Raw genomic sequence first — 25,566 nt, 5'->3', positions numbered from 1 at the left:
TCACAAGGTTATATCAAACACAGTCATGGACAATTTAGTGTCTCCAGTTCACCTCACTTGCACGTCTTTGGACTGTGGGAGGAAACCCACGCAGACACGGAGAGAACATGCAAACTCTACAGAGAAAGGACCCGGACCGCTCCACTTGGGGATCGCAACAAGGACCTTCTTGCTGTGAGGCGACAGTGCTACCCACTGAGCCATCGTGCCACACATTGGTTAAGCTCACTCATTACCTGCTGTGACTGTTCCAAATATATCCAAATGTATTATTTGTATTATTCAACTAGTCTTAATATAATAATAAGGTACCGGACTAGTAATTAAAAAGTCGCTGGTTTAAGCCCTACCACTGCCAGGTTGCCACTGTTGGGCCCTTGAGCAAGGCCCTTAATCCTCAATTGCTTAGGCTGTATACCGTCACAGTACTGTAATTTGCTTTGGATAAAAGTGTCTGCTAAATGCTGAAAACATAAATATGTTCCCTTAAGTTTTTTTTTTCTTCATTAAATCGAAAACACCCCCATTGATTTGTTTTATAAAAAAACAATATTCAAAGGTTAAGGACGTTATAAGAGTACCTGTACAAAATAGGGTTTTAAAAAAAACAAAAAAACTTTTTATTACTTTAGTACGGTTTCTGGAAGGCTCAGTGGGTAGCACTGTCTCCTCACAGCAAAGAAGGTCCTGGGTTCGATCCAGGTTGGCTCCGGTTTCCTCCCACAGTACACTCTGGCTTGTAAATAATCAACCATTTACTTACAAACCTTAAACAAAACATTCACATTCAAGGTGCTGTTACTGTGTATTATGTTAAATGTGTGATGTGCAAAAGTTGGGGAACATTAAAAGTTTCATTTTTTTTATTAGAATAAGATGTAAGCATAATTAGTATTTTTCAAATGTGCAAATATGTTCCCTTTGCCATAACGGTTCTTAGATTTCTTTTGAAGCCAGGGATTATACTGTAAAGGTTTATAGGTTTATACTGAATCATGTCTTTGGGACTTCACTTTAGTGCTAGTTAAAGATAGTACATAAATGTCATATCTGTATTATTAAACTGAAGCTGTTGTTATTTTTCATAAAGGTAAGTGATGTGTGTAGCCCTTCCCCCCCCCCCCTTCCCACACACATATTGTGAGACAATCATATGTATAATCAACTAATAAATAAACAGTTATGGAAATGTTACTTGATGTTTAACATTCAACATGGGTAGGACAGTGAGTAGTACTGTCACCTCACAGCAAGAAGGTCCTGGGTGCAGTTTGCATGTCCAAAGAGTCGGGGCAGTCAGGTTAATCAGAGCTCCCAAAAATGGCCTAGGTGTGTGTGTGTGTGTGTGTGTGTGTGTGTGTGTGTGTGTGTGTGTGTGTTTTTGCCCTGTGGCAGACTGGCGACCAGTCTGGAGTGTTTCCTCCCTTTTGCCCAGTGAATCATACCCACCGCAACCCTGAATAGGATAAAGCAGTGGTAAAACAGACAATAAATAAATGAGTGAACATTTGAACATAGATAATTTATGCAATACATACAGTTCAACCTGCTTTTTATCCAATGAGAACTTATTTGCAATGAAGTAGTATGAGTATGCAAGTGTTAATATATCTGTTAAATTTGGGCTGTAGGAAATAGTATGCTAAACTTCCATCAGAACTGTAAATGTACATAGAAACAGTGATGAAGAAATTCATTTATACAGAGTATTAAAGGCACACAGTCATATTTTCTTCACATTAAAATTCCAGTTTGTTTCATAAAGCACTTCAATTAAGTTACAGACATACAAACTCACATTATCATTTACACACACTTTTAAATTCACAAAAACGAAACTGCAATAGAGCATAGAAAGTTTTATAACAGCGTATGAAGAGAGCTAGAGGAGGTTTCTGTTGTTGAGTGAGCTAATTCTTGTAGTCCTTCATTAGTGAAATGGCACAATTTCCTGTGGGCTAAACTTGTCAAGTCTCTGCACGCAGATTAGACTGACCTTTAGCCAACATGTAACACTTTATACCAGTCAAAACAAATCAACAAAACAAAACCCTTAGACCTTTGGTGAACAAAACATACACTTTTACAAATTTTCCACAGCTACACACTCTGCTTGCACACAATCAGCACCTACAAGAAAGAGAAAAGTTCTTCTATGAACATGAAATTATTCTTACAGCACCTTAAAAACAATGATGCAGGTTTATTGTTATTTATCACTTGTCCCTCTTTAATAAAAAAAAAGAAACAGACAAGAACAAGCCATTAAAACAAATACTGTAAGATCAATCAATAGTACAAGTGGGAAGATTTTAGCCTACTTGTACTATTGTATTATTCCCAACATTAAGATTTTAAGAAATAAAACAGGTTATACTAAATGCCTAACAATATATACAGAATAACAGCTATTGTAATATGTATTTATGCCTTAGGATACGACTGTAATATAACCCCACAATTCTCTGTATATTTTACCTGTATAATAAATACCAGAATTTATAAATAATTTAAACTATGCTATATTACATTTCATCTGTCACTGGTAGAAATGGGTGGGATTTTAAATACAGTATGCATCACTATACTTTCAGCTATTTGTATTGTGCAAATATCCAGTTTAATAATAATAATCCCAGCTCACATTGATAAATCAGTTTATTGTAAGTCATTCACAATACATTAAACACACTTTTGGTACTTTTTAATGCTACTCAATGCAATGTGCTGTAGAAATTCTATTTTATCTGCTTGTCTATATTTTTTACTCTCTTATCCATTTTCAATCACTTCAGGTTCAGGAGGTGTGTTTAGTTCTGGACAGGCTGCCAAACCATTGCAGAGCAGTTGGCAATTTAGAGTAGCCAGAGGACCCTTTGCACATTTGTAGGAGGCAGAAGGAAACTGGACCTCGAGAAAACGCCAAACTGTTAAGTAAGGTTTAAACCCAGGTCCCAGAACTTCCCTCCTCAGCCCCAGTACACCCCCATACCGTTTTGACTATTGTGCTATAATGTCTATTTTAGAAATTTAAAGCACGTGATTATCATACAGATTAATTTAACCATTTAATGAAACCTTTTTTGATCAACCCACTGAATAATGTTTGTTTATAGGGGCCAAATTCCTGGGCCTCTACCTCCTACAACAGTTTCATTATACATGTACATAACGCAGAGTGTCTCTGTACCTGTTTTATCTAACCATGTCCTGTTGATCTCATCACAGTCTGTAGTCGTCTCCGCTGTATAATCACACACAATTAGGTACATTAGAAAGACAATTTAGCACAGCTTAAAAAAACATGAGCACATATTTACAGACCTCTTTTTAAGCGACGCCGTGCCAGTTTGATCTGGTCCTGAAGGATCTGGACCCAGTCTCGTGGACCAGGAAGCTTTTCAATTCTGTTTGCAGTGCAGTACTTTTCTGTAAACACTACACCCACAAAGTTAGGTGAACTTTAGACCTAATGAAGAAATTATCTGAAAAATATTAAAATTGTAATAAATTAATCTCCCACCTTTGATGGCTCCCACTATATTCTGGTCCAGTCCTTTTCTGTTGTCGTTTAAGCCTCTCTTCCTCTTGCCATTGGGCAATGAATTAGCAAGTGTGGCATCATCAAAGAAGGCGCAGACAAGCTTCCTGAAAAGCAAACTGCCCGAGCGTGTGTAGTTTAGCAAGATAGAGTCCAACTGCGCCTTCGGGATGAAGACCTCATAATCCTCCGCCAACTGCACCTCCAGCTGAAACAATGTGCAACAGCAAAATACCCATGCCACCTGGGCACCAATACAATAGAGTTATTCTTTTTCCCGTCGCTGTAAACAGCACTTACCTCGGTGCAGTTCTGCACTCTGTTCAGGCTGTAGTGAGAAGAAGGTGTGGAGTTACAGAAGGGTATGGATGAAGAGGAAGACTGAACCCTGTCTTTTCTTTCTCTTTCCTTCATTTCTATCCTCTCTTGTTCTTCTTGGCAGATCTGTTTGAGACCGTGGGTAACGTTAGTCTGTGGAGATGCGGTAGGCTTTCTTGGGAGGGTTAGTACCGACACTCTGTGGACTGCTCTCCTTTTGCGAGATCTTTTTCTGCAGGTGGATGAAGGGTTGCCCACCGAGCACTGTTTTTCAGGTGGCTCTGAGGGTCAGATCACATAAATAAGGTAAATTAAAATCACTTGAAATCTTTCAATATGTAAGATTTAACAAACAAAGCATGGAACTTCACCAAGATTGTCCAAACTTTTGGATAAGCCTCCACGTAAGATGCTTTCAATGTGTGTTGAACATAACGCTCTACCTTGTTGAGTCTGCATGAGCTTTCTCATAGTGCGTAACTCCAGCAGAATGGCCTGCAGTGTGCTCTTACAATTGCACATGCAGCAGCTGGGTTCTGCCGTCATGCTGGCAGGCACATTGGGCAGAGAGGAGTCTGAAAGAAAAAAAGAACACATTATAATCCAGACATACACACTTCAGAAGATGCCAAAGTCTTATAAATAGGCGTGCAAGGACACTTCACAATGACTGTGTGTGTCTTGTAAAGACTTCACTGTTTAATTATGTCCAATATGTCCAACCATCTTCTTTCCAAACCCAATTTAGTAAGTTTGTTTGTTTATAAGGATTTTAACGTCATGTTTTACACTTTGGTTACATTCATGACAGTTACATTCATGTTAGTTACTCATTACACAAGGTTCATCAGTTCACAAGGTTATATCGAAAACAGGCTTGAACAATTTAGTATCTCCAATTCACCTCACTTGCACGTCTTTGGACTGTTGGAGGAAACCGGAGGACCCGGAGGAAACCCACACGGACATGGGAAGAGCATGCAAACTCCACACAGAAAGGACTCGAACCTCGTGAAGCTCACCACTGCTGAGATTATAAGTTTGAATGTCAACAGTGCTATCGGCCGGGTGGATGTCTAAACAGACAGCATTGTCTATGTCTGGGAAGTGGGGGTGTGGGTGGCCAGTGGGTGGTATTCCTTCCTTGTGCCCAGTGTTTCCTGATGGAACCAGACCTAAAAATGAAGCTTTGCCTCTTTTGAATGACTAATATCTAATATATTCTAATAAAGTGACTGATTTGGTGAGATGGATCCTATTTAATTAAATATGATGACTACAGAAGACACCTTTGCTTACTTGTGAGACCTACCTCTGTTTTTAGTGTGGTCGAGCAACTTTTGGGTTTTGGAGCGTGTATCATACTGGCTGTTATTTGCTGAGTTCCAGCAGTGCTCTGGATCCTCTGGACTGCGGTTCTGAGTAAAATCCCAGCTCATCTCCTCCTCTTGTGGCTCCTCTTTGAGGGTTTCCCCCTCACTGCCAACTCGCTGGTACACTCGTCCTGCCTTATCACTCAGCAGTCGCATCATACCTGTGATCTGTCTTTTAATCTCCATGCCCTCTTCACCTAACCAAGCTAAGAAAAACAGACACTTCAGTACCCATCATGTATGTATAGTGTAAATATTATTATAGCAATGTGTCTTATAGCTTACTTTCATTCTCAGAGATGTCTAGTGATTTACTGTCTGTGCCAAAGTGCTCCACGCTTTCAGATTCATGCCTGTAGTCTGGAAAAAAACAAATATTCAAGCAGACCAACTAGATAAAGTCCAAAGCTTACTAGCACTGGCTGGACAACAAAAAATGTATATTCAAATTCACACAAAAATGATCAAATGACCATAAAATCAAGCATTTTTTCTTAATGTCCTAAACGCATGTGGGGTGAGCTAAATAAGAATCCACAAAAAAGGACCTGGGATGTTGGAGGATCTACAAAGATTCTGTATTGAGCAGTACTGGATTTGATCATAACTACAGTAGATGTCAACAAATAATAGTGAGACATGTTGCAAGGTGCTCGTGTATGTACCATGTGTTGTTTTATTAAAATAGTTTTTAATAATAGAAAACAGACTTCTATAATACTGTATTCTATTTACATTTTTGTGTTACTGCCCGTGCCAAAGTGCTCCATGCTTTCAGATTCATGCCTGTAGTCTGGAAAAAAAAAAATATATATATTTAAGCAGACCAATTAGATAGTGAATTTTTTTATAAAAATAAAACCTAAAAAGTCCAAAGCTTACTTGCACTGGCCAGACAAGATCTTTCAGCAGGTCATTCACACAAAAATGTTCAAATAAACATAGGATCAAGCTTTTTTTCATGTAGCATGTGTTGTTTCATTAAAAAAGTTTTATTAATAGAAAACAGACTTCTCTTATACTCTATTTCTTATATTTTTGTGTGAGGTAGCTCACTAACCACTAATGCATTCATTTTTTTCGTTATCATGTTAAACAATTTGAATATGACTATACATGACTGGCACGGTGACAAAGCTGGTAGTGTGCCGCACAGCAACAAGTTCGATCCCCGCCTGTCCCCGCTTGACCATCTTGGTCATGGACAATTTCATGGACAATGGATAATGGTCATGGACAATTTTCTATCTCCAATTCACCTCACTTGCAAGTCTTTGGATTGTTGGAGGAAAACGGAGCTCCCGGAGGAAACCCATGCAGACACGGGGGCAAATATGTTATAAAGCAGGTACAAGTTGTGTGTGTGTGTGTGTGTGTGTGTGTGTGTGTGTGTGTGTGTGTGTGTAGCAGATAAACTGATTGTGAATGACCGGTGGCATGACGCAATCCATCCTGCGCGCTCTCCAATGCTCGTGCCCGCGCGCACTGTTACCACCTGTAGGTAGACTGATGTTATACAGAGGTCACCTATATACAATCTTTTATAATGGTTGCACATTATACGCAGAGTTTGCATAATTATTGACTTAATTGCACGCAAATATGTATTAAGATCTCAATTCATCTATAATAAAGCTATAATAAAGAGCGTGCATTGACTGTGGACGTGCACCACATTATTTCCAGCTCTCTGCATCTTTACCTGCTTTTGAATTGTTTGCATTTGCTCTCTGATTTACTCTTACCTGTCTCACTGATCAGTTTAAAGCTCTGTGATTTTCGGCTGCGTCTCCTCTCCGCCAGCTCCATGTTTTACACCCGAAATCATCCAGCAGATCATCAGCAAATTGCGGCTTTAATCACTATCAGAATTATGACACTCCACTAGACACATCTTACTATTCTTCATTTAACCCTGAAGCAAGACAGCGGTCGGTTATCCCGGTTAAAGCTGGGTCTGGATCCCGGTCATGGTGCATGAGATGGTGTCCGCACAGAGCCGCTGGTTTGTGATGTAAATAAATAAATGGGTTAATTCTTTCAAAATTGGTCGCGTCTGGGTCTCTGCGCCACCTGACGGTCGCTAATATTTAGAGAAGCGCTCATGTGAGTGACCGGTATCTGCATTGGGGCCAACCACTTACCTATTATTTATTTATTAGGGTTTAACATCATGTTTTACACACTCTAGTTATATTAATGACAGGAACGGTAGTTACTCAGTACACAAGATTCATCAGTTCACAAGTTTAATGTCAAACACCATGTGCTTCACACTTCCACAAGCACATGGTCACGGCCATATAAATCTGCAATGAGTGTCAATAAGGTTTGATGTGCTGTTTAAGGCAGTGCTTTATTCTTTTTACTTGTTCACATCAGGAGCCAGGAATGCTCCACCTGTGCCCGAGTGTGGAGAATGAGCGTGCAAGCAATGAGCGCTGCTCTACGTGTGTCTGATCCAGAACCATGCATGCTCTGACCTCCAAAAAGCAACAACACACTCCCAGTCTGATTATGTGGATAATGCAGAAGATTGTTCTTGGTTTCTGTTCTTTAAGAAGATGTATATTCATTTGGGCTGCCATGAAAAAACGTTTCTACTGAAAAATCTGGGAAAGGTTCTAACTGCAACATACAAAGTAAACAATAATAAGCTTAAAGAGGAACTCGGGCATTTTGAACCTAATCATTTCAACACACTTTATTAGTTTATTCATTTTACTGACTTCACTTCATTCTGTTCAGGGTGGCACGGTCGCTAAGTGGGTAGCACTGTTGCCTCACAGCAAGACGGTCCTGGGTTCGATCCCAAGGTGGGGCGGTCCAGGTCCTTTCTGTGTAGAGTTTGCATGTTCTCCGCGTGGGTGTAACCTTGTGTGAACAAATGAACCTTGTGTAATGAGTGACTACCGTTCCTGTCATGAATGTAATCAAAGTGTAAAATATGACGTTAAAATCCAAACAATCATTCTGTTCAGGGTAGTTTAAGTTTAAATGAGCAAGACAGTCCAACAGGTGGCCATTATTTTTTATTATGTTTGTAATGTAAAAAGCTTTGGGGAAAAACATCTGGATTAGCGTTCTGGACAATATGAACCTGTAGGTGGATAGAGCAATAGTTCTATGTCCACTGCAATGTGATGAAAGTTGGGACAGAGGCGTTGTTACCACTGAAACCGAGGATACTAATAGTGCAGAATATAAGATTTCAGCCACTCAACAGTCCATGATTGCTGTTGTCTAATTATCCTCTGCATGATGCACCACAGGCGGCATGGTGGCTTAGTGAGTAGCACTGTCGCCTCACATGAGTTTGCATGTTCTCCTCGTGTCTGCGTGGGTTTCCTCTGGGAGCTCTGGTTTCCTCCCACAGTCCAAAGACATACAGTCAGGTTAACTGGAGACACTGAATTGCCCTATAAGTGAATGGGTGTGTGTATGTGTGTATGCGTCTGCCCTGCAATGGACTGGCGTCCCATTCAGAGTGTCCAGCACCACCACCTCCCCCGTGACCCTAATTGGATAAGTGAATAAAAAAAAATGAATTAATGAACGATGCGCCACACACTTTTAATAGGCCAGCCAAACACACACACTGTGCAAAATGTGGCCAGATGTTGTCTTGCTGAAATCACCATGCATTTGGCCTTGATGACAGCGTATGCACCCCCCCTTCCACCCATTACATCATAACAGATGTTGGCTTTTTCACCTTTCACTGAAAACACTCTGGACGGTCCTTTTTTGGCACAGTAAACTTGTATTAAGAAATTATCCACCTTTGCTTGCAAAGACTGAGCCTTTAGTGGTTCCTCTTTTGTACCCAATCATGATGCCCTCTTTGAACCTGCTGATTGTGGAACAGTGTTGTTTTTAAATATTCTTTAAGCTGTTCACTCATAGTTGTTCCCTTTTGCAGCTGTTCCAAAAATGGGGTTTGTATTAAAATACCAACTTTATATTTCAACATTTATGGGTGTGTGTAGGTAGGGAAGAAGTTGTTTAGAGCTGGGTGTTGGGTGGTTCCCCTCTGTCTCTCAGGTAGTGATCATGTTGTTTATATATTTTGCAGCAGGAGTTGTAGAGGGTCACATAATATTCCAAGTGACATGTCTCTTATATAAAACTGCATATCTGTCTGAATCTTGCCTCTTCTGGACAGGTGTTTGGTTTGGTCTCTTTGGGGACAGTGGTAGCCTAGTGGGTAGAGCTTTGGGCTATCAACCGGAAGATTGGCAGTTCAAATCCATGCTCTGCTACGCAGCCACTTTTGGGTCCTTGAGCAAGGCCCTTAAACCTATCTGCTCCAGGGGCGCCGTACGATGGCTGACCCTGCGCTCTGACCCCAGCTTAAAACAAGTTGGGATATGCGAAGAAAGAATTTCATTGTACTGTACATCTGTATATGTATATATGACAAATAAAATATATCTATATCTGTATATCTTCTATCGATGGCAAGACTGGACATTATTTGGTCAGGATCAAGTTGGTCAGATTCAGTCCTTTCTGTTCAGGGCCTGATGTAAATATTACCATGCAGTTTCACCGTGTCTACACGTGCTGTTTATTTTTCTTTTTTTATTATCTCTGGATGTATTATATAAAATAATAAATAAAGAAATAGCACATGTAGAGCAAATAAACCTGAAAATAGATGAAACTAGAGCCAGTAGAGAGCGCTAATGTAAGACTGTTTGGCTGAAACGTTTAGAATCGTGTTCAGACGTAACGTCCTGTTTAGGGACCGCTAGCCGATAGCCGAAAGCTACCACCCAGTGTTTTCACATTTTTAAAGTAATGAACTAATAAACTTTGTTTAATATGGATTTCTTAAAAGCGGAGATCGCAAGGAAAAGAAAGTTCTTGGAGGAGAAACAGCTCGTCGATGTGAGAAATACTGAACATGCTTAACGATGGCTTATGGTTTGTTAGCATTTTAGCCTGGTGTCGTTAGCAGCTAAGCTAACAGAGGAGTGTAACGTTTGTTGTTGCTGTGAACGATTAAATAATTATTGTTTACGCAATAAGAGACAGTTTTTACACAGAATTAAAGAATTTTGGACGCACTTGGTCCAATTATATGTTTAGTTTGTGTTCAAAGTAAAATAAGTTAACATCTTTTTACAAATAAAGGATTTTGTACATTTTAAAATAATAATAATTGGAGACATAAAATGACTTGTTCTGTGGCCTTCTGTTGTCCTTTTTATATTCTATGTGTTTATATGTTAAATTCATCAGATAAATATAAATTCTACAATACAAGTAGCATAAATGCCATGTCTGTAAAGAATTTATAACTTTTATTTTACATTTTTATCAACACATACAAAACATATTAAGTGTATTATGTTTTAGTGTTAATTATTAATTATGATTAAGTTTTATTGTGCATAAAGATGTATACAAAACAATCAATAAAACAGCATTGATAAATTTAATAAAAATATAAATATAAACACTCATAGGCCTAGGCTTGTTGTGTACACTTAATTCCAAACATGGAAATGAAAGGTGCTGCTAGTCTAGTTATTTGTATTTAATGTGGAATAATATATATGAAGAAATTAATAATTCACTGTTAACTATCAAGTGATTGGAACAGTTCTGCTGGTTGACTTGATGTGCAAAGCCTTGTTATTGTGGGTAAAGGTATCTAGGTAATTGTTAAGTGTGAAAGCGGAATTAAACGACCAAAATCCATGTTAGACACTATAGTTCTTTGTTTGTTTGTTTTAATATATTATTTATATCATGTCATATTAACTTAATACTTTTCCAGGACAAAAAGAAGTTCTTCAAGAGAGATGAACTGGCCCGAATGGAGAAAGATGAATATTACAGAAGATGTGGATACAAGGTAGTGTTAACTTTGTTAAAACTAGGGATGCAAATTGTGCCAATTTCTTTAGTCGACAGTTAATCGATAACCGACAAGCATATAACGTCCCATTAAAATATAAAACACATGTACATTTTCAGCATTTAGCAGACACTATTATCAAAAGTGACTTAAAGTACTGTGACCATATATTTTTAAAGCAAATGAGGGTTAAGGGCCTTGCTCAAGTGCCCAACAGTGACAACCTGGCAGTGGTGGGGCTTGAACCAGTGACCTTTGGATTACTAGTCCAGTATCAAAGAGTCACGCGTGCTCTATCAATTAAATACACAGTGTAATTCAGTGAGCGTGGCTGTAATGTAGAACAGTAACACTGAGCAGAACCAGTTCAACATTCAGAATGTTGTTTTTACACAGTTTTAAACATCCTAATCATAGCAGAGATGCAATCTGAATATCAAACCTTTCCTGATGAGACAAGTGGTTATTGTAATATGATAAGCAGAGTTTTCCCGTCATACTGGAGCATGATGTATAGTAGTCACATTATTTTTGTGGGAAAAACAACCCCATAAATCTTACACACATTCACACATGCAGAGTTTAACATTGTCAGACTTTATACTGATGCAAACTGCCTCCAGTGTTTGTGATTTTATCGTGTGATGGAGCATAATAGAGCTTGTGCAGTGAGTTCAAACAATGACTTCTGTCAGTTATCGGTTTACTGGGTAATCAATAACATCCCTAATGAAAAAACCTTGAATAACAAGTGAATTGAATTTCTTCATGTCAGTTTGTGTTTTATTACCTGCTAATTGCCTCAGATTTTCTCTTTCGTTTTCAGTGTTTCTTCTATTATTCATTCAGTCTTCGTGTAAATTGTAAATTTCGTCTGATATATCTCTAAGCTCTACTCTCTTTCCCATCCTCTTGTTTCATTTTCTCTTTGTGTGCTGTGAGTGTGCAGGTTGCTCACGAACAGCCTGTAACGAAGGTACGGTGCAGCCGGGCACGAGCTGTTTCTGTGTGCACCATGCATGCATGCTTTACTCAGTTGCTTTTTAATCTGTTCAATATGACAGAAGCTATTACATTGCTTTCACATTTCAGTCTTGCATTTATCATTGCATGGAGCTTTGACAGCTTTTGCTTGGACAAGTGCTCAGATCACTTACCCAAATGACAAGCATATTGTACTATTATGCCAGCCCACTGCCGCCGAGATCCAGCTTTGAATATCAGCAGTGCTATCAGTTGGCCAGGCATCTACACAAACACGATTGGCTATATCTCTGGAGTGGCCTGCAAGAAATTGGTGCCTTGTCCAGTGTGTGTTTATGTTTTGCGGTCCCACTATGACCCTGACCAGGGTTAAACAGGTTCTGAAAATTAACTGTGTTTAAGCAATAGTTGGGTTTAATACAGCAATTTACAGCTATTATCAGTGCTTTCCTGAACAAAGATATGTATCAGTGTCCTATGTATTATGTTGTTAAGTGTGTGAATAATCTGCTGCCTGGTGTATGCAATATTTTTATTATTTATATCGCCTGTTTTGTGCAGTTGCATGTGATAAGGTGTTTAGGGTATGTTTGACGCCAAGTCTTACAGTACCCACACTGCAGTACCTACACTACCTGTTATTAGTACTGCTAGTGTACTTGAATGAGATGGGAACACCACAGGCCGACCAGTAATTTGGTGGTGCACCATTCTCAGCACAGCAGTGTTTTGGTCAGTGTTTGTCCTGCTGTTGTCCCATTTTGTTTTGTTTTTAATAGCAGATGTGCAACAAACAGTACCATTAAATATATAATACACTGCAGTATAGTTCTGAATTTGTTTAAATAGCCAAAGAATAAACAAAATGTACCTTTAATTGGCATGCATTTGTTTGCATTGTCTTAAAAAGGCCAATGTGACCTCAATTTTGTACCACTGATCGATTAGTAATTTGGCAAACTTTACTTTGTTCCTCGTGTAAAGCTGGAGAAGAATAAGGAAGATGAGGAACAAGCCCCAACCACTTCATCCAACCCTGTATTAGAACTGGAGCTCACAGAGGAGAAGTTGCCAATGACTTTGTCCAGACAAGAGGTAAGGACAACCAGATACAGCCCTTCTGCCTGCTTCACTGTGTATTCAAAGTGTACTGAGTAATAATAATCCTTTGTGCAGGTGATCAGGCGTCTGAGGGAGCGTGGTGAACCCATCCGTCTGTTTGGCGAGACTGATTACGAAGCCTTTCAGAGGCTCAGAAAGATTGAGATCCTCGCCCCAGAAGTGAACAAGGCAAGATGATGTCTTTATTTTTAGCTCTTTTAGCATAGCTGAAATTTAGATGCTGAATTTGTTCTGTGATTTTGTGTCTAGGGTTTGAGAAACGATCTAAAGGCTGCTATGGATAAGATCGATCAGCAGTATTTGAATGAAATCGTGGGAGGGCAGGAATCCGTAGATCCGAATACACAGGATGATCTGAAGGTGCACGAAGAAAACACCACAATCGAGGAGCTGGAGGTAGTTAAATTTGATTTGTGTCTTTGAACTTCAAACATGTTCTTACACAAACTAAATGATGAGATATAAACACCAATAAAAGTGTATAGGACTATAGGTTTAACCAGCAGATGGTGCAATGGTCTTATGAAGGAAACTTTGGCACCAAAATCAGCAGGTCATTCCTTGTACTACAAATATTTGCTGCTATTAAGATCTTTCTCTACAAAGACATGAAGTAAACCTCGGTCTGCACAGAGTCCTGACCTCAGCCCCATTAAACAGCTCTGGAATGAACTGGAACATCAGTTGAGGCTTTCTTGACCAGCATCAATACCCAGCCATACAAACGCTCTTTTGATTGAATGGGCACAAATTCCCACAGACATACTTTAAAGTCTTATGAGAAGCCTATTCGGGCGGCACTGTGGCTTAGTGGGTAGCACTGTCGCCTCACAGCAAGAAGGTCCTGGGTTCGCTCCCCAGGTGGTTCGGCCCGGGTCCTTTCTCTGTGGAGTTTGCATGTTCTCCCCGTGTCTGCGTGGGTTTCCTCCGGGAGCTCCGGTTTCCTCCCACAGCACAAAAATGGGCAAGCGAGGTGAATTAGAGATACAAAATTGCCCATGACTGTTTGACATTAAACTTGTGAACTGAACTGATGAATCTTGTGTACTGAGTAACTACCGTTCCTGTCATGAATGTAACCAAAGTGTAAAACATGACGTTAAAATTCTAATAAATAATAATAATTTACATATACATCTTACATTTTTGGCATTTAGCAGACGCTTTTATCCAAAGCGACTTACAATTATGACTGAACACAATTTTTTTAAACAGTTGAGGGTTAAGGGCCTTGCTAAGGGGCCCAACAGTGGCTTTTTGGTGGTGTTGAGGCTTGAACCGGCAACCTTGATTACTAGTCCAGTACCTTAACCACTGAGCTATCACTGCCCTAATTATTATAATAATAATAATAATACTATCTGTTTTTGAAAAAGTCCAACAAGCTCATGGTCAGGTGTCCAAATACTTTTGGCTATATAGTGTATGTTGGACCTATAACAGCATATGTAGTGCATTTTATTACGTTATTAATAAATTAACATATTAATTATAATATGTTCTATTACTTGCAGGCTCTGGGTAAATCTCTCGGCACGGGAAACGATATTAAAGATATGGATATAATAGACAAAGTGATGCGGGTACGTTTGTGTTCAATGAGTAAATAACCAATTTAAAACATTAATCCTTTTACACACATAATAGCCAGTAGTTTTTATATTATTTCTAGCCATTCATGTGTGTTTGTGTGTGTGCAGTTCTTGCTGGGTGTGTGGGCTAAAGACCTAAACAGCAGAGAGGACCACGTCAAACGGAGTGTACAGGGCAAGCTGGCCAGCGCCACTCAGAAACAGACCGAGTCTTATTTAAAGCCGCTGTTCAGAAAACTGCGCAAGAAGGTACACAGCGTTATAGAGTTCTGCTTCCTGAAGTCTGACGGAGTACCGAGTCTTAACAGTGTGTGTTGTGTCTTTTAGACTCTGTCTGCAGACATTAAGGAATCCATCACAGACATCATCAAATTCATGTTAGAGAGAGAATATGTGAAGGTGAGTAATGTGTGTGTGGTTTAGACTGAAATATTTGGTAGATCAGTGGTTGAGGTGTCGGTTCAAGCCCCAGCACCGCTACGTTGCCACTGTTGGACCCCAGAGCAAGATCCTTAACCCTCAATTACTCAAACTGTAATCAAATTGATACTTCTTTCTGTTTTTGCCCTACATTATGTTAACTGTCCTTCAGATGTTTGTTTACTTTTGTGTTAAGATGCAGGAATTGCAGTTGATTACAATGCATATAAAAGAAGCATCACATTTTAAATACATCACTCATTTCTACTCTCGATTCTAGCAATACTAAAATACCTGGCAGTGACATCAGGGAGTCCTTTTTTGTCTTTTTTATGTACATGTAGACACCAATCACCATAAAACATACTGTATCCTGAATGAATACCCAACGTTCAACAGAGAAAGAGGAAAAAACTACAAAATGCCCAATACATTAAAAGAAATTTCTGTTTTATCACCAAAGGTCATACAGAAATAATCATCAAATTCCTCAATAATATAAGACTATCTATCTAATCTATATATGTATATATTTAATACAATACCAATAAATCTAGCATAAACACAGATTCCTGCCGTAAATATCACAAATATGAAAACATAGCGTTGTAAAAACAAACAACTTGATGTACATGTAGGACCTGATTTGGTTTTCCAAATGGGTATTTGACTTTCTAAACTTTTAAAATAAGCTTTCACTATAAACACTTAGCTTGTTTAAAATCCCTGACACACCCACTTATATTTAATAGGACAGTACAATGAAGCATGGTCTAGATATTTAATGGGCTGCAAGTGCAGTAAAAATAGAATAAACCACACCAAGCTCATCTCATTATGCTATTCATGACTAATCAAGTCTGTGTTTCTTTAATCAGCTGAGAGTTCACCCGACTTAATATAAACCTTATGTTATTTACCCTAAAAACCTGAGTCAAAGCCAAACCCAGACCCAGCAAGCGCGTTACGGCATGATCAAAGAACATTCAGTCAGAAAACAGTTGTGTAAAAGGGGTTTCAAGTTTATTTATTCTGTAACTCTTAGATACCACAGTTAAATCCACCAACAGAGAATCCTCCGAACAGCAGTGAATCTTTCCAGAAGTGGCCGCCTTGCCAAAAAATCCATCAGGAAGTCCCAAAACATCCTAAAACAACATCCAGAGAATTACAGGCTTCTGTCGTCTCGGCTGCGGTCAGTGTCTCTGACTCCACAATCAAAAGGAGACAGAGCAAGTACATGCTTCATGGGAGAGTAGCAAAGCAGAAGCTTGCACTGAGCAAAATCTTGTGTGCACCCGATGTAAAAGCAGGGCCAAGAACCGGTAGAGAAATGTGGTGGTCCTGGGAAAGTGTTCGACAGCTTTGTTCCTTATGACCTGATGAGGAATGTAGAAAACGCTCTATTGCACATCTTTGTTTTAAGTCTTGAATGAAGAACATTGAAGGGGCACTTGGGTGGCTTAGTGGTAAAATACGCTAACCACTACCGCTCAGATCCCGGGGTTTGAATATCAGCGGTGCTATTAGCTGGTCGAGCACCTACACAGACATTATTGGCTATGTCGGGGGGGAATGGCCAAACAGCCTTGCCATGCCAAGTGGGAGGTGCACTTATCAGTCAGATAAATCCAGTAGCAAATCAGGTATGTGGACCAGAATGATCTGCTGTGGCGACCACTAAATAACGGAACAGCCAAAAGAAAAGAAAGAAGTCACTTGTCTGTGTCTCTGTTGTGTGAACTATACAGCACATCTTTGTTTAGGTGTATTTCATTAGAACATTGATCAAATTCATATTTCAATTGTTAAATCCCATTAAATGGTTTAATCAGTTTTCTTTAGCTAATAGAAACTGAAATCTAAATTATAAATATACATTTTTTTAAAAACCTGGCCTAAAGGAAAATCTATAGGTGTTCTGTCCATTTTTGTATTTAGTAACCTTCAGTATCCTTGTCATTCCTGATCACTGCTTTATAGACATCTGTTTTATAGACAAATTACTGCTGATCATGCGTATCGGTTACAAATGCCTGTTTTAATGAGGTTTTATGTCACCCAGCCCATTCAGTCCAACTCTTTCTGTGCTTTGAAATAATATATGCCTGGTTGAACTTATTATTACTGAATATTGTATTATTTTGTACTAATACAATTTCAGCACTTGGATAGGTAGGAACCCGCTTTGTAAAATCTGGCTGCCTTTCATATATTTGAGTTTCATAATCATATTGCCAAAGTTTGTAATAATAAAGTTAAAAACATTGCTAGGAGACTATTACAAAACTCTTCTTTTTAAATAGTTTTATGCCTTTTACTACTTTTAAGATTATATGAATGAGGTCACTAAATGAATCAAGGCTCTACAGGGATGGAAAAGTCTAATTTCCAGTCAACAAAAGCGTTCCCTTTTATTGCAGTTAAAGTTGGCACAACCAGGTATTTATGTTGGGGGGAATAAAGGTGGTTATTAAGACATAATCATTTAAAAATGATTGTGTAAGGAAAGAAATCAGGAAATCATGAAAATCAAACACTTTTCATGGCAGTATGTTTAACATCTTTAGGTCATATGACTATTCTTGCTGCTGCTAGGAGACTGCATGGTTAGAAACTTCACATCTCTTCTGTCTGTGTCCAGGCCAACGATGCGTACCTGCAGATGGCGATAGGGAATGCGCCGTGGCCCATCGGTGTGACCATGGTGGGCATCCACGCCCGTACCGGTCGAGAAAAGATCTTCTCCAAACACGTAGCCCACGTTCTCAACGATGAGACTCAGAGAAAGTACATCCAGGTTAGTACGTGATGTTGGACTGATGTTAGAACCGTATGGTGATGTGGACGATGTTTGAGAAGTCGTGTTAACGTCTGTGTCTCTTTTTCAGGGGCTGAAAAGATTAATGACGATCTGTCAGAAGCATTTCATTACAGATCCTTCCAAATGTGTGGAATATAAAGCTCTGTGATCACACAGTGTTGTCTCTATTGTAAATAAAGTGTAAATATTAAACTCACACTAGTGTAACTGGTTTAAATTTTCCTGTTGTCATGTGCTGAGACTATTACACACACCAACCTGCCCCATCTAAATACCTACCAGTGGTGGAGCCTCATAGAGAACCGTACCAAGCACAGAGAGCCACGCTATGAACTCAGTTCTAGTGCAGCCACTTGTGTCTGTCTGGACATTCAAATTCAAGATTGAGATGTTATGGTGGTGGGCTGGCGCATTAGACTGCTGCGCCACCCGAGCGCCCCTGATTTTTTTTTATATTGAAAATTAAATATTAATAAGTTTGTTTTATTGTATTTAGTAGTATTTCAGTTTTGTTGTTGGTGGTTTTCTTTTGTTAATGATTTGAATTGATTTGTTTATGTTCATTTTTGCATTAAAAATTCTGTTTGCATTTATAATTTTGTTTTATTTCACTTTTCTGGCAAAATATGATGAGAAAAATATGAAGACAATTGGGTATTCATTTTATTAAACAGCCAAAATGGGCATCTAGGCAGTAAGGGTCTCTACAAGTCCTGTGCAAATGGTAGAACCTGCTGGACGGATCTTATGTGCAGCGCTTTATAAATCGGGCCTTTATGAAAGAGAGGGAACAGAAGCAACTTACCAACAGAAGGAAAAGATCAAGTTACACTAACTTATACTAAATAACCGGGGACGGAATGGTGGCTCCTGGGTTCGATCACCAGGTGGGGTGGTCCGGGTCCTTTCTGTGTGGAGTTTGCATGTTCTCCCCGTGTCTGCGTGGGTTTCCTCCGGGAGTTCCGGTTTCCTCCCACAGCCCAAAGATGTGCAAATGAGGTGAATTGTCCATGACTGTGTTTGACATTAAACTTGAACTGATGAATCTTGTGTAATGAGTAACGACCGTTCCTGTCATGAATGTAACCAAAGTGTAAAACATGACGTTAAAATACTAATGAATAAATATACTGAGTAACCCCCCAGCAGCAAGTGCACATTAAATACTGGCGCATTAGACTGCTGTGCCAACCAAATTGCTTTATTTCTGTTCATTTATACATAAAAAAATTTGTTTGCATTTATAATTTTGTTTTATTTCACTTTTCTGGCAAAATATGAGGAGAAAAATAAGAAAATTGGGATCACTACATTTAATTTGATTAAACAGCCAAATTGGGCATCTAGGCAGTACGGGTCTCTAAAAGTCCTGTGCTAATGGAAGAACTTGCTGGACGGACCTTATGAGAAGCAACTTACCAACAGAAGGAAAAGATCAAGCAAGTTACAGTAACTTATACTAAATACCCAGGGACGGCACGGTGGCTTGGTGGGTAGCACTGTCACCTCACAGCTAGAAGGTCCTGGGGTTGATCCCCAGGTGGAGCAGCCTGGGTCCTTTCTGTGTGGTTTTTGCATGTTCTCCCAGTGTCTGCATGGGTTTCCTCTGATTAATTGGAGATACAAAGTTGTCATGTCTGTGTTTGACATTAAACTTGTGAACTGATGAATCTTGTGTAAGCAGTAACTACCGTTCCTGTCATGAATGTAACCAAAGTGTGTAAAACATGCCGTTAAAATCATAATAAATAAATAAATAAATATACTAAGTAACCCCCAGCTGCAAGTGCACATGAAATACCTCGTCATCTACGAATACCTTGAGGGTACAAAAGTCTTGTAGCTTCCACTGCAAATATAAAGAAGCAAACTTTGGACACCAAGTGTGTCTTCACTGACTGACAACATCTGGCCTAAACGAAAAATTGTGTGAATATGATTTTTGGCCAAACCATTTTTTTGAGAGACTTTTCTCGCTCTCATAAATTTTCACAACAGTCATTACGTCTCAAGCCAGATGCTTTTAAATGAGTAACAGACCTGTGTTTCTCAGCCTGACTTCACACATCCTTCCATCAGGCCGACGCGTCGGAGAAGCTTTTTTCCCACACTCCATTATGCTCATGTACAATTGAACACTACTGAATGCACACAGCTGGTAATCCTCGGGACACTAGTACATCTACAAATCGCCTATTTAATTTATATAATGACACAACATTTACATTCATTTCTTATTCACTTCTGGTTACAATTATGACAGGAACGGTAGTTACTCATTACACAAGGTTCATCAGTTCACAAGATTATATATATTGTCATGGACAACTTAGTGTCCCCTATTCACCTCACTTGCATGTCTTTGGATTGTGGGAGGAAACCAGAGCACCCGGAGGAAACCCACGCGGACATGGGGAGAACACCGCATGCTGTGAGGTGACAGTTCTACCCACAGAGCCACCGTGCCGCCCCAAATTCCTTGTAATAAAGCCATATTCTGATTCTGATACACATGGCCGGATGTCATGACCTTCACATTGGCCGAGCTCTAGCAGATCTCCCAGAGTAACGGTGAGGATACAAAGATTTCCAGAGGGTGACCAAAACACTGGACAGCAACAGGGACGTGCACAGACCACAAGTACACATACACATTGCATGCTTACAGAATGTGGAAGTAACACACACTCACACTGTCTGTGTATAAGTGAATCTCATCCAGCTGCTGCTAAACGCTAGAACCAAACATCCTGCAGCAGCCCAGACGGTTGCCATGACAACACAGTTCAAGACAAACTGGACTTTATTAGTACAGAGCGAAGTGTGTGTGTGTGTGTGTGTGTAGAGACAGAGAGAGATAGAGCTATATCTAAGTGATTTCATTACATTTACATTTGCAGCATTCAGCAGACACTTTTATCCAAAGCGACTTATGGTTATGACTGAATGCAATTTGAGCAACTGGGGGTTAAGTGCCTTGCTCAGGGGCCCAACTGTGGCAACGTAATGTCTGTGGGGCTTGAACCAGCATCCTTTTTAGTAACATTAATACTATTCCAGTACCTTATCCACTGAACCACCACAAAGCAATTGTTGGCTGTTTTTTTGCATTTATTTCAGTTTCAGCCTGCTAGAATTCAAAGTTTGAGGCCTAATTAGTAATTCTTTGACAAACTATAAGGTGTCCAAAATAAAATACTATTTTCCTCGTACCGTCTTTTCCAGGGACAGTGGTAGCCAAGTGGGTAGAGCTTTGGGCTATCAACTGAAAGGTTGAAAGTTTGAATCTCAGCTTTGCCATTCAGCCACTGTTGGGCCCTTGAGCAAGGCCCTTAACCCTGTCTGCTCCAGGGGTGCTGTACAATAGCTGACCCTGCGCTTTGACCCCAGCTTCCAAACGAACTGGGATATGTGAAGAATTTCGTTGTACTTTATGTCTGTATATGCACTGTCGCCTCACAGCAAGAAGGTCCTGGGTTCGATCCCCAGGTGGGGCGGTCCGAGTCCTTTTTGTGCGGAGTTTGCATGTTCTCCCCGTGTGCAAAACATGACGTTAAAATCCTAATAAATAAATAAATAACAGAGTCTTTAACCCCCTGTTTATTACTGTACAAACAGCTAGCCTAAATCAATACATTGTTGCTGTTAAAGCTTCTTTCTGTATTCTTTCTGAGTTCCTTGACCAGCTCCCCTATACAGTCATTTTATATTCATATAGACGTACATCTACATATACAATATTCCTATCAGGAATAATAAAAGAAATGCCATTTTAAAATGACCTCAGGGAACATACGGATGAGAATGAAGAACATGAGCAGTCACTGTCATCTCCACTCACAGCTCTTATGAATAATAATAACTGTAAGACGTTACACATTCAGTCTGTCCTTTATCACTATGGTCCATGTTATTAACTGTATTCATCTTTTTAATAAATATAAAACACCACAGACGGGCCAAGTTATTACCGGACATCACAAATCAGCCCGTCCACTCACTCTGCCACACCTAAAGGCATTCATTTATTAAATCTGCTCATTTTTAATCAGTACCTGGCCAACATTCATACAAAATGCATTACAGTCAGTGACCACGGGCGAAGTCTAAAGTTTTGACCAAGGGAACTCTAAAAAAGGATAAAGAAATGCCACATCACTCATTTTAGAGAACATTCAGCAATAATTTATTTTCATAATCTCAAGAACCACCACATTTCTTATCTGGAAAATTCAGATTCAATTGCCAACAACACAGTTTTTGAAAAATGTAAAGTTACTATACAAATTCTTAATAGAAAAAGAATAAATTAACTGCAGAATCAGGTTAATCTTTCCCCCAAAATTCCACATTTGTTTTCCTACAACACCGTTATAGCGCGTCCGGTTTAGGTCTGAATGATTCAGAAACATGCTCTATTGTCAGGATAGGGAAGTGAGGGACACGGTTTAGTAACTAACATCCTTCATTTCGCACAAACTCGTATTAAAACTATCGACAACGGTTAGGAAAAGTCTAACAGCTAGAAAACAACTCAGTCACTGGTCATCCTGTAGCACCTGAAAGGGTTACTTATGTCCTGACATTGTTTAAGAGTAAAGGAAAGTAAAACAAATACTGCTCGAATAGTTAAAAAAGAAAACATCTAAACATTTCTTCTTTTTTCTTTAAATAACCTAGACAGTTTTCCAGTCCATAGTCTTTTCCGTATATGTTGATAAATGTGTTAGTTTATTTTTTGTTATAAAAGATTTAGGTTTGTTATTAAATACAGGTAGAAAGGAGAGAATGTAATGGGGAATCACAAAGTCTAATGATGCAGAAAGAATGAAACATATTTGGCCAAAGGCTTGGAGTTATCAGATTGTACTGGATGCAGAATTGTGGTCTCATATGAAGGCCTGAAATGCTAATCAAGTTGGTGTTAATACTGAGTTTATTACTGACTTGTTTAGAATCAGACTGGTTAGGTTAAATCTAAATTTAAACAGGCAACACGAATGATCATCGCTTGCTTTGCGTAACATGATACTGCCATGCTGCCACACTACATGGTCAAAAGGATATTGACACCCATGGGAATTAATATGGAATTCCATAATTATAACAACCTTTAGACTTAATTCTTGAAGAACATTGCTGCTCCCGAGTCCAACTGCAGTATACTTTTACTTTTATACCAATTGTAGGCTTAAATGTGGCTTGTTAGACAGGGAATCTTGACAGGTGAAGCTCCTGGTGATCAGTTCCTGTACAGTCATTGCTTTCAGAAGACTGAGTTTGGAAACCAGTAGTTAAGAGTTGCAACCTGGGACAGATTAAACACTATTAAACACTACGCATGTTAACACTCTGTGGTCTTGTTATGTGAGTTTGCTGGCCTGTTGATTTACTGTTGCTCTTAGAAATTGCTATTTTACAATAACAGCTTGAAAATGAATTGAATAATTGGTCCACGTTGAAAGTCTCTGGACCCATACACTTGACTTCATGCACCTTTATGTAAAAGGTGTGGTTGAAATAGCTAAAGCCACAAAAACAGGGGGTGTCAACACTTTTGGCCAGGTAGTGTATTCAAAGTAAACACACATACAGTATATGCAGATCTGCTGTTAGTTGCTCATTAGACAAAATGATTTCTTCTGGCATTTACATACAAACATATTTTACAGATTAAAAATCAGCTTTTTTAGAAATAAGAAAGCTGTGTGCTTTTATTTAAGTCAGGTGTAAATGCATGTCTGGGAAGTACCACGCAGAGTGCGACTGTCGTATGGCTTGCCGTGTTTCGCCTGTCACGGGGATACAGCTCCGAGAAAAGTACCAGCAGTTTAGATCTTGTGGTAAAAAAACACACAGAGTGTTTGACTCTTTTTTGACTTTTTTTTCTGAGGTACGGATACTGGAATGCTTGAGCATCTCCGGCACTACTGGCCAGGAAATGGCGCAGAGGTAAAATCATATAGACAGAAATCTATACTGGTCTGTATTGTATGATGTGTGTATGATTGTAACACTGTGCTCTTACATCCTAACCGCATGCAGATCTGCACTTCTGAATATCACAAAAAATCAATGCTTCCCTATTTGTGGCAGGAATGGCAAGGAGGAATGAATTCCTGGTTTGTACTTTTCCAAGACTCTCAGACACTCATTGCGAGGAATTATGGGCTATATGATCGATCAGTGTACAGTACACGACAGTACAGTAGAGGCTCAGAGCACCATGATGGCTGGCAGACTCTCGGAGCTGCCTAAAAGGGCGAGGAGCACGTACAGTACTCAATCAATCAGCATCAGCTCAGGGAAAAGTTTCCCACAAACAGCAGATCGAGCATTGTTCCAAAACCTGTCACAGCTTTTGGTAAACTCAGATATATACCCATAGACTTGACCTAAAACTGTATCCATCCGGAATGGAAATCAAACAGTAAAATGAAAAATGGAGCACAAAGACGAAAACCACAAGCCCCAACTTATTACGCTTTAAATGTGTTCTACTGACCGCACAGCTCTGCAATGACAACTACACACAGTGACAACGTAAACGCTAAATGTGTTTACATGATTACAACGATTCTGAATTTTGTTTCATGGCAGTCTTGGGATTTCAATCCTTTCTGACACTGTTGTTGATCTTTTTTCACCGAATAAAACACATTTTAAATTCTTTCCTAATTTCAATGTTGGTTTTTAAAAATATGCTGGGTCAAAAATATAAAAACATATTTTGGGACGTTAAAATGTTCATTTAGAAGCTTCTGGAATATGGAGCTTGAGTCTCGTCAGCATAGTGTGGCTCACTGTATGCAATACGTGTGAGAACCCAACACTGGCAGGTGATAAGAAGCGGCTGCAGATTGGACACGTACCGGAGGGGACGCGTGGTGATCCGACTGTCCTTGATCAGATCGGGGACTGTGCAAACGAGAACTGGAAATGACTATATTGGTAGATTAAGGGGTAAAAATTCTGGAAAAAAAGGGTTATACGCTGTCATTACACAATGCAAGTTGGAATCACGGCCATGAGTAAGCTAATTTACAACACACAGGGATGTTACTGCTCAAGTAATAGATGACTTACTACCAAAAAGAAGCCCTGCTAGACTGGTAGCTGCTTTATTTACATTTATAGCATTTAGCAGACGCTTTTATCAAAAGCGACTTGCAGTCTAAGCATTTGAGTATTAAGGGCCTTGGTAAAGGGCAACAGTGGCAACCTGGCAGTGGTGGGGTTTGAACCACCTTTTGCTTACTAGTCCAGTTTCTTAACCACTAGGCTACAACTTCATGACGGAGGGAACTGAATTAACGCTGTGGCCATAACACCTATCTGACAAAACACTGGTAGATGTTAAGAGATGTTAAGGGAAATTTTAAACTTACTGGTAACACAATCCCACCATCAGTCAAGTGCTAATTACTGTAGCTTTGTGTTTTTGTCAGACGTATTAAACTCAAGTGCCTTTTTATGAAGCCACTTGCACGAATGCACTTTTAACGAAGGGGATTAAGTGTGAA

At 39.4% G+C, this 25,566-nt stretch overlaps 2 protein-coding genes across 3 annotated transcripts; one reads left to right on the top strand and one right to left on the bottom strand.

The window, feature by feature from the left end:
* Positions 1-1,600: 1,600 nt before the first annotated feature.
* bend7 (BEN domain containing 7) lies at positions 1,601-7,075 on the bottom strand. Its single transcript, XM_063004857.1, has 9 exons — positions 6,978-7,075; positions 5,518-5,592; positions 5,172-5,438; positions 4,303-4,434; positions 3,842-4,140; positions 3,524-3,749; positions 3,325-3,438; positions 3,191-3,244; positions 1,601-2,130 (listed from the first exon to the last, which is right to left on the bottom strand). The coding sequence occupies exons 1-9, from the start codon at positions 7,039-7,041 to the stop codon at positions 2,084-2,086; spliced, it is 1,278 nt and encodes a 425-aa protein (XP_062860927.1). The 5' UTR covers positions 7,042-7,075; the 3' UTR covers positions 1,601-2,083.
* Positions 7,076-9,974: 2,899 nt separating this feature from the next.
* prpf18 (PRP18 pre-mRNA processing factor 18 homolog (yeast)) lies at positions 9,975-18,639 on the top strand. Of its 2 annotated transcripts, XM_063004856.1 has the most exons (11): positions 9,975-10,125; positions 11,021-11,098; positions 12,051-12,077; positions 13,070-13,180; positions 13,262-13,375; positions 13,457-13,603; positions 14,722-14,790; positions 14,908-15,048; positions 15,127-15,198; positions 17,864-18,019; positions 18,111-18,639. In XM_063004856.1, exons 1-11 carry the CDS (start codon positions 10,060-10,062, stop codon positions 18,189-18,191), a joined length of 1,062 nt encoding a protein of 353 aa, XP_062860926.1. In that variant the 5' UTR covers positions 9,975-10,059; the 3' UTR covers positions 18,192-18,639. The 2 variants fall into 2 exon arrangements, with proteins under 2 accessions (XP_062860926.1, XP_062860925.1); XM_063004855.1 differs by lacking the exon at positions 12,051-12,077.
* The last annotated feature ends 6,927 nt before the right edge of the window (positions 18,640-25,566 follow it).

Source organism: Trichomycterus rosablanca, chromosome 11 (genome assembly GCF_030014385.1).
Source record: "Trichomycterus rosablanca isolate fTriRos1 chromosome 11, fTriRos1.hap1, whole genome shotgun sequence".
Classification (NCBI taxonomy): Eukaryota; Metazoa; Chordata; class Actinopteri; order Siluriformes; family Trichomycteridae; genus Trichomycterus; species Trichomycterus rosablanca.
The sequence above is the reverse complement of the archived record's forward strand: the minus strand, read 5'-3'. Positions and strand labels throughout refer to the sequence as shown.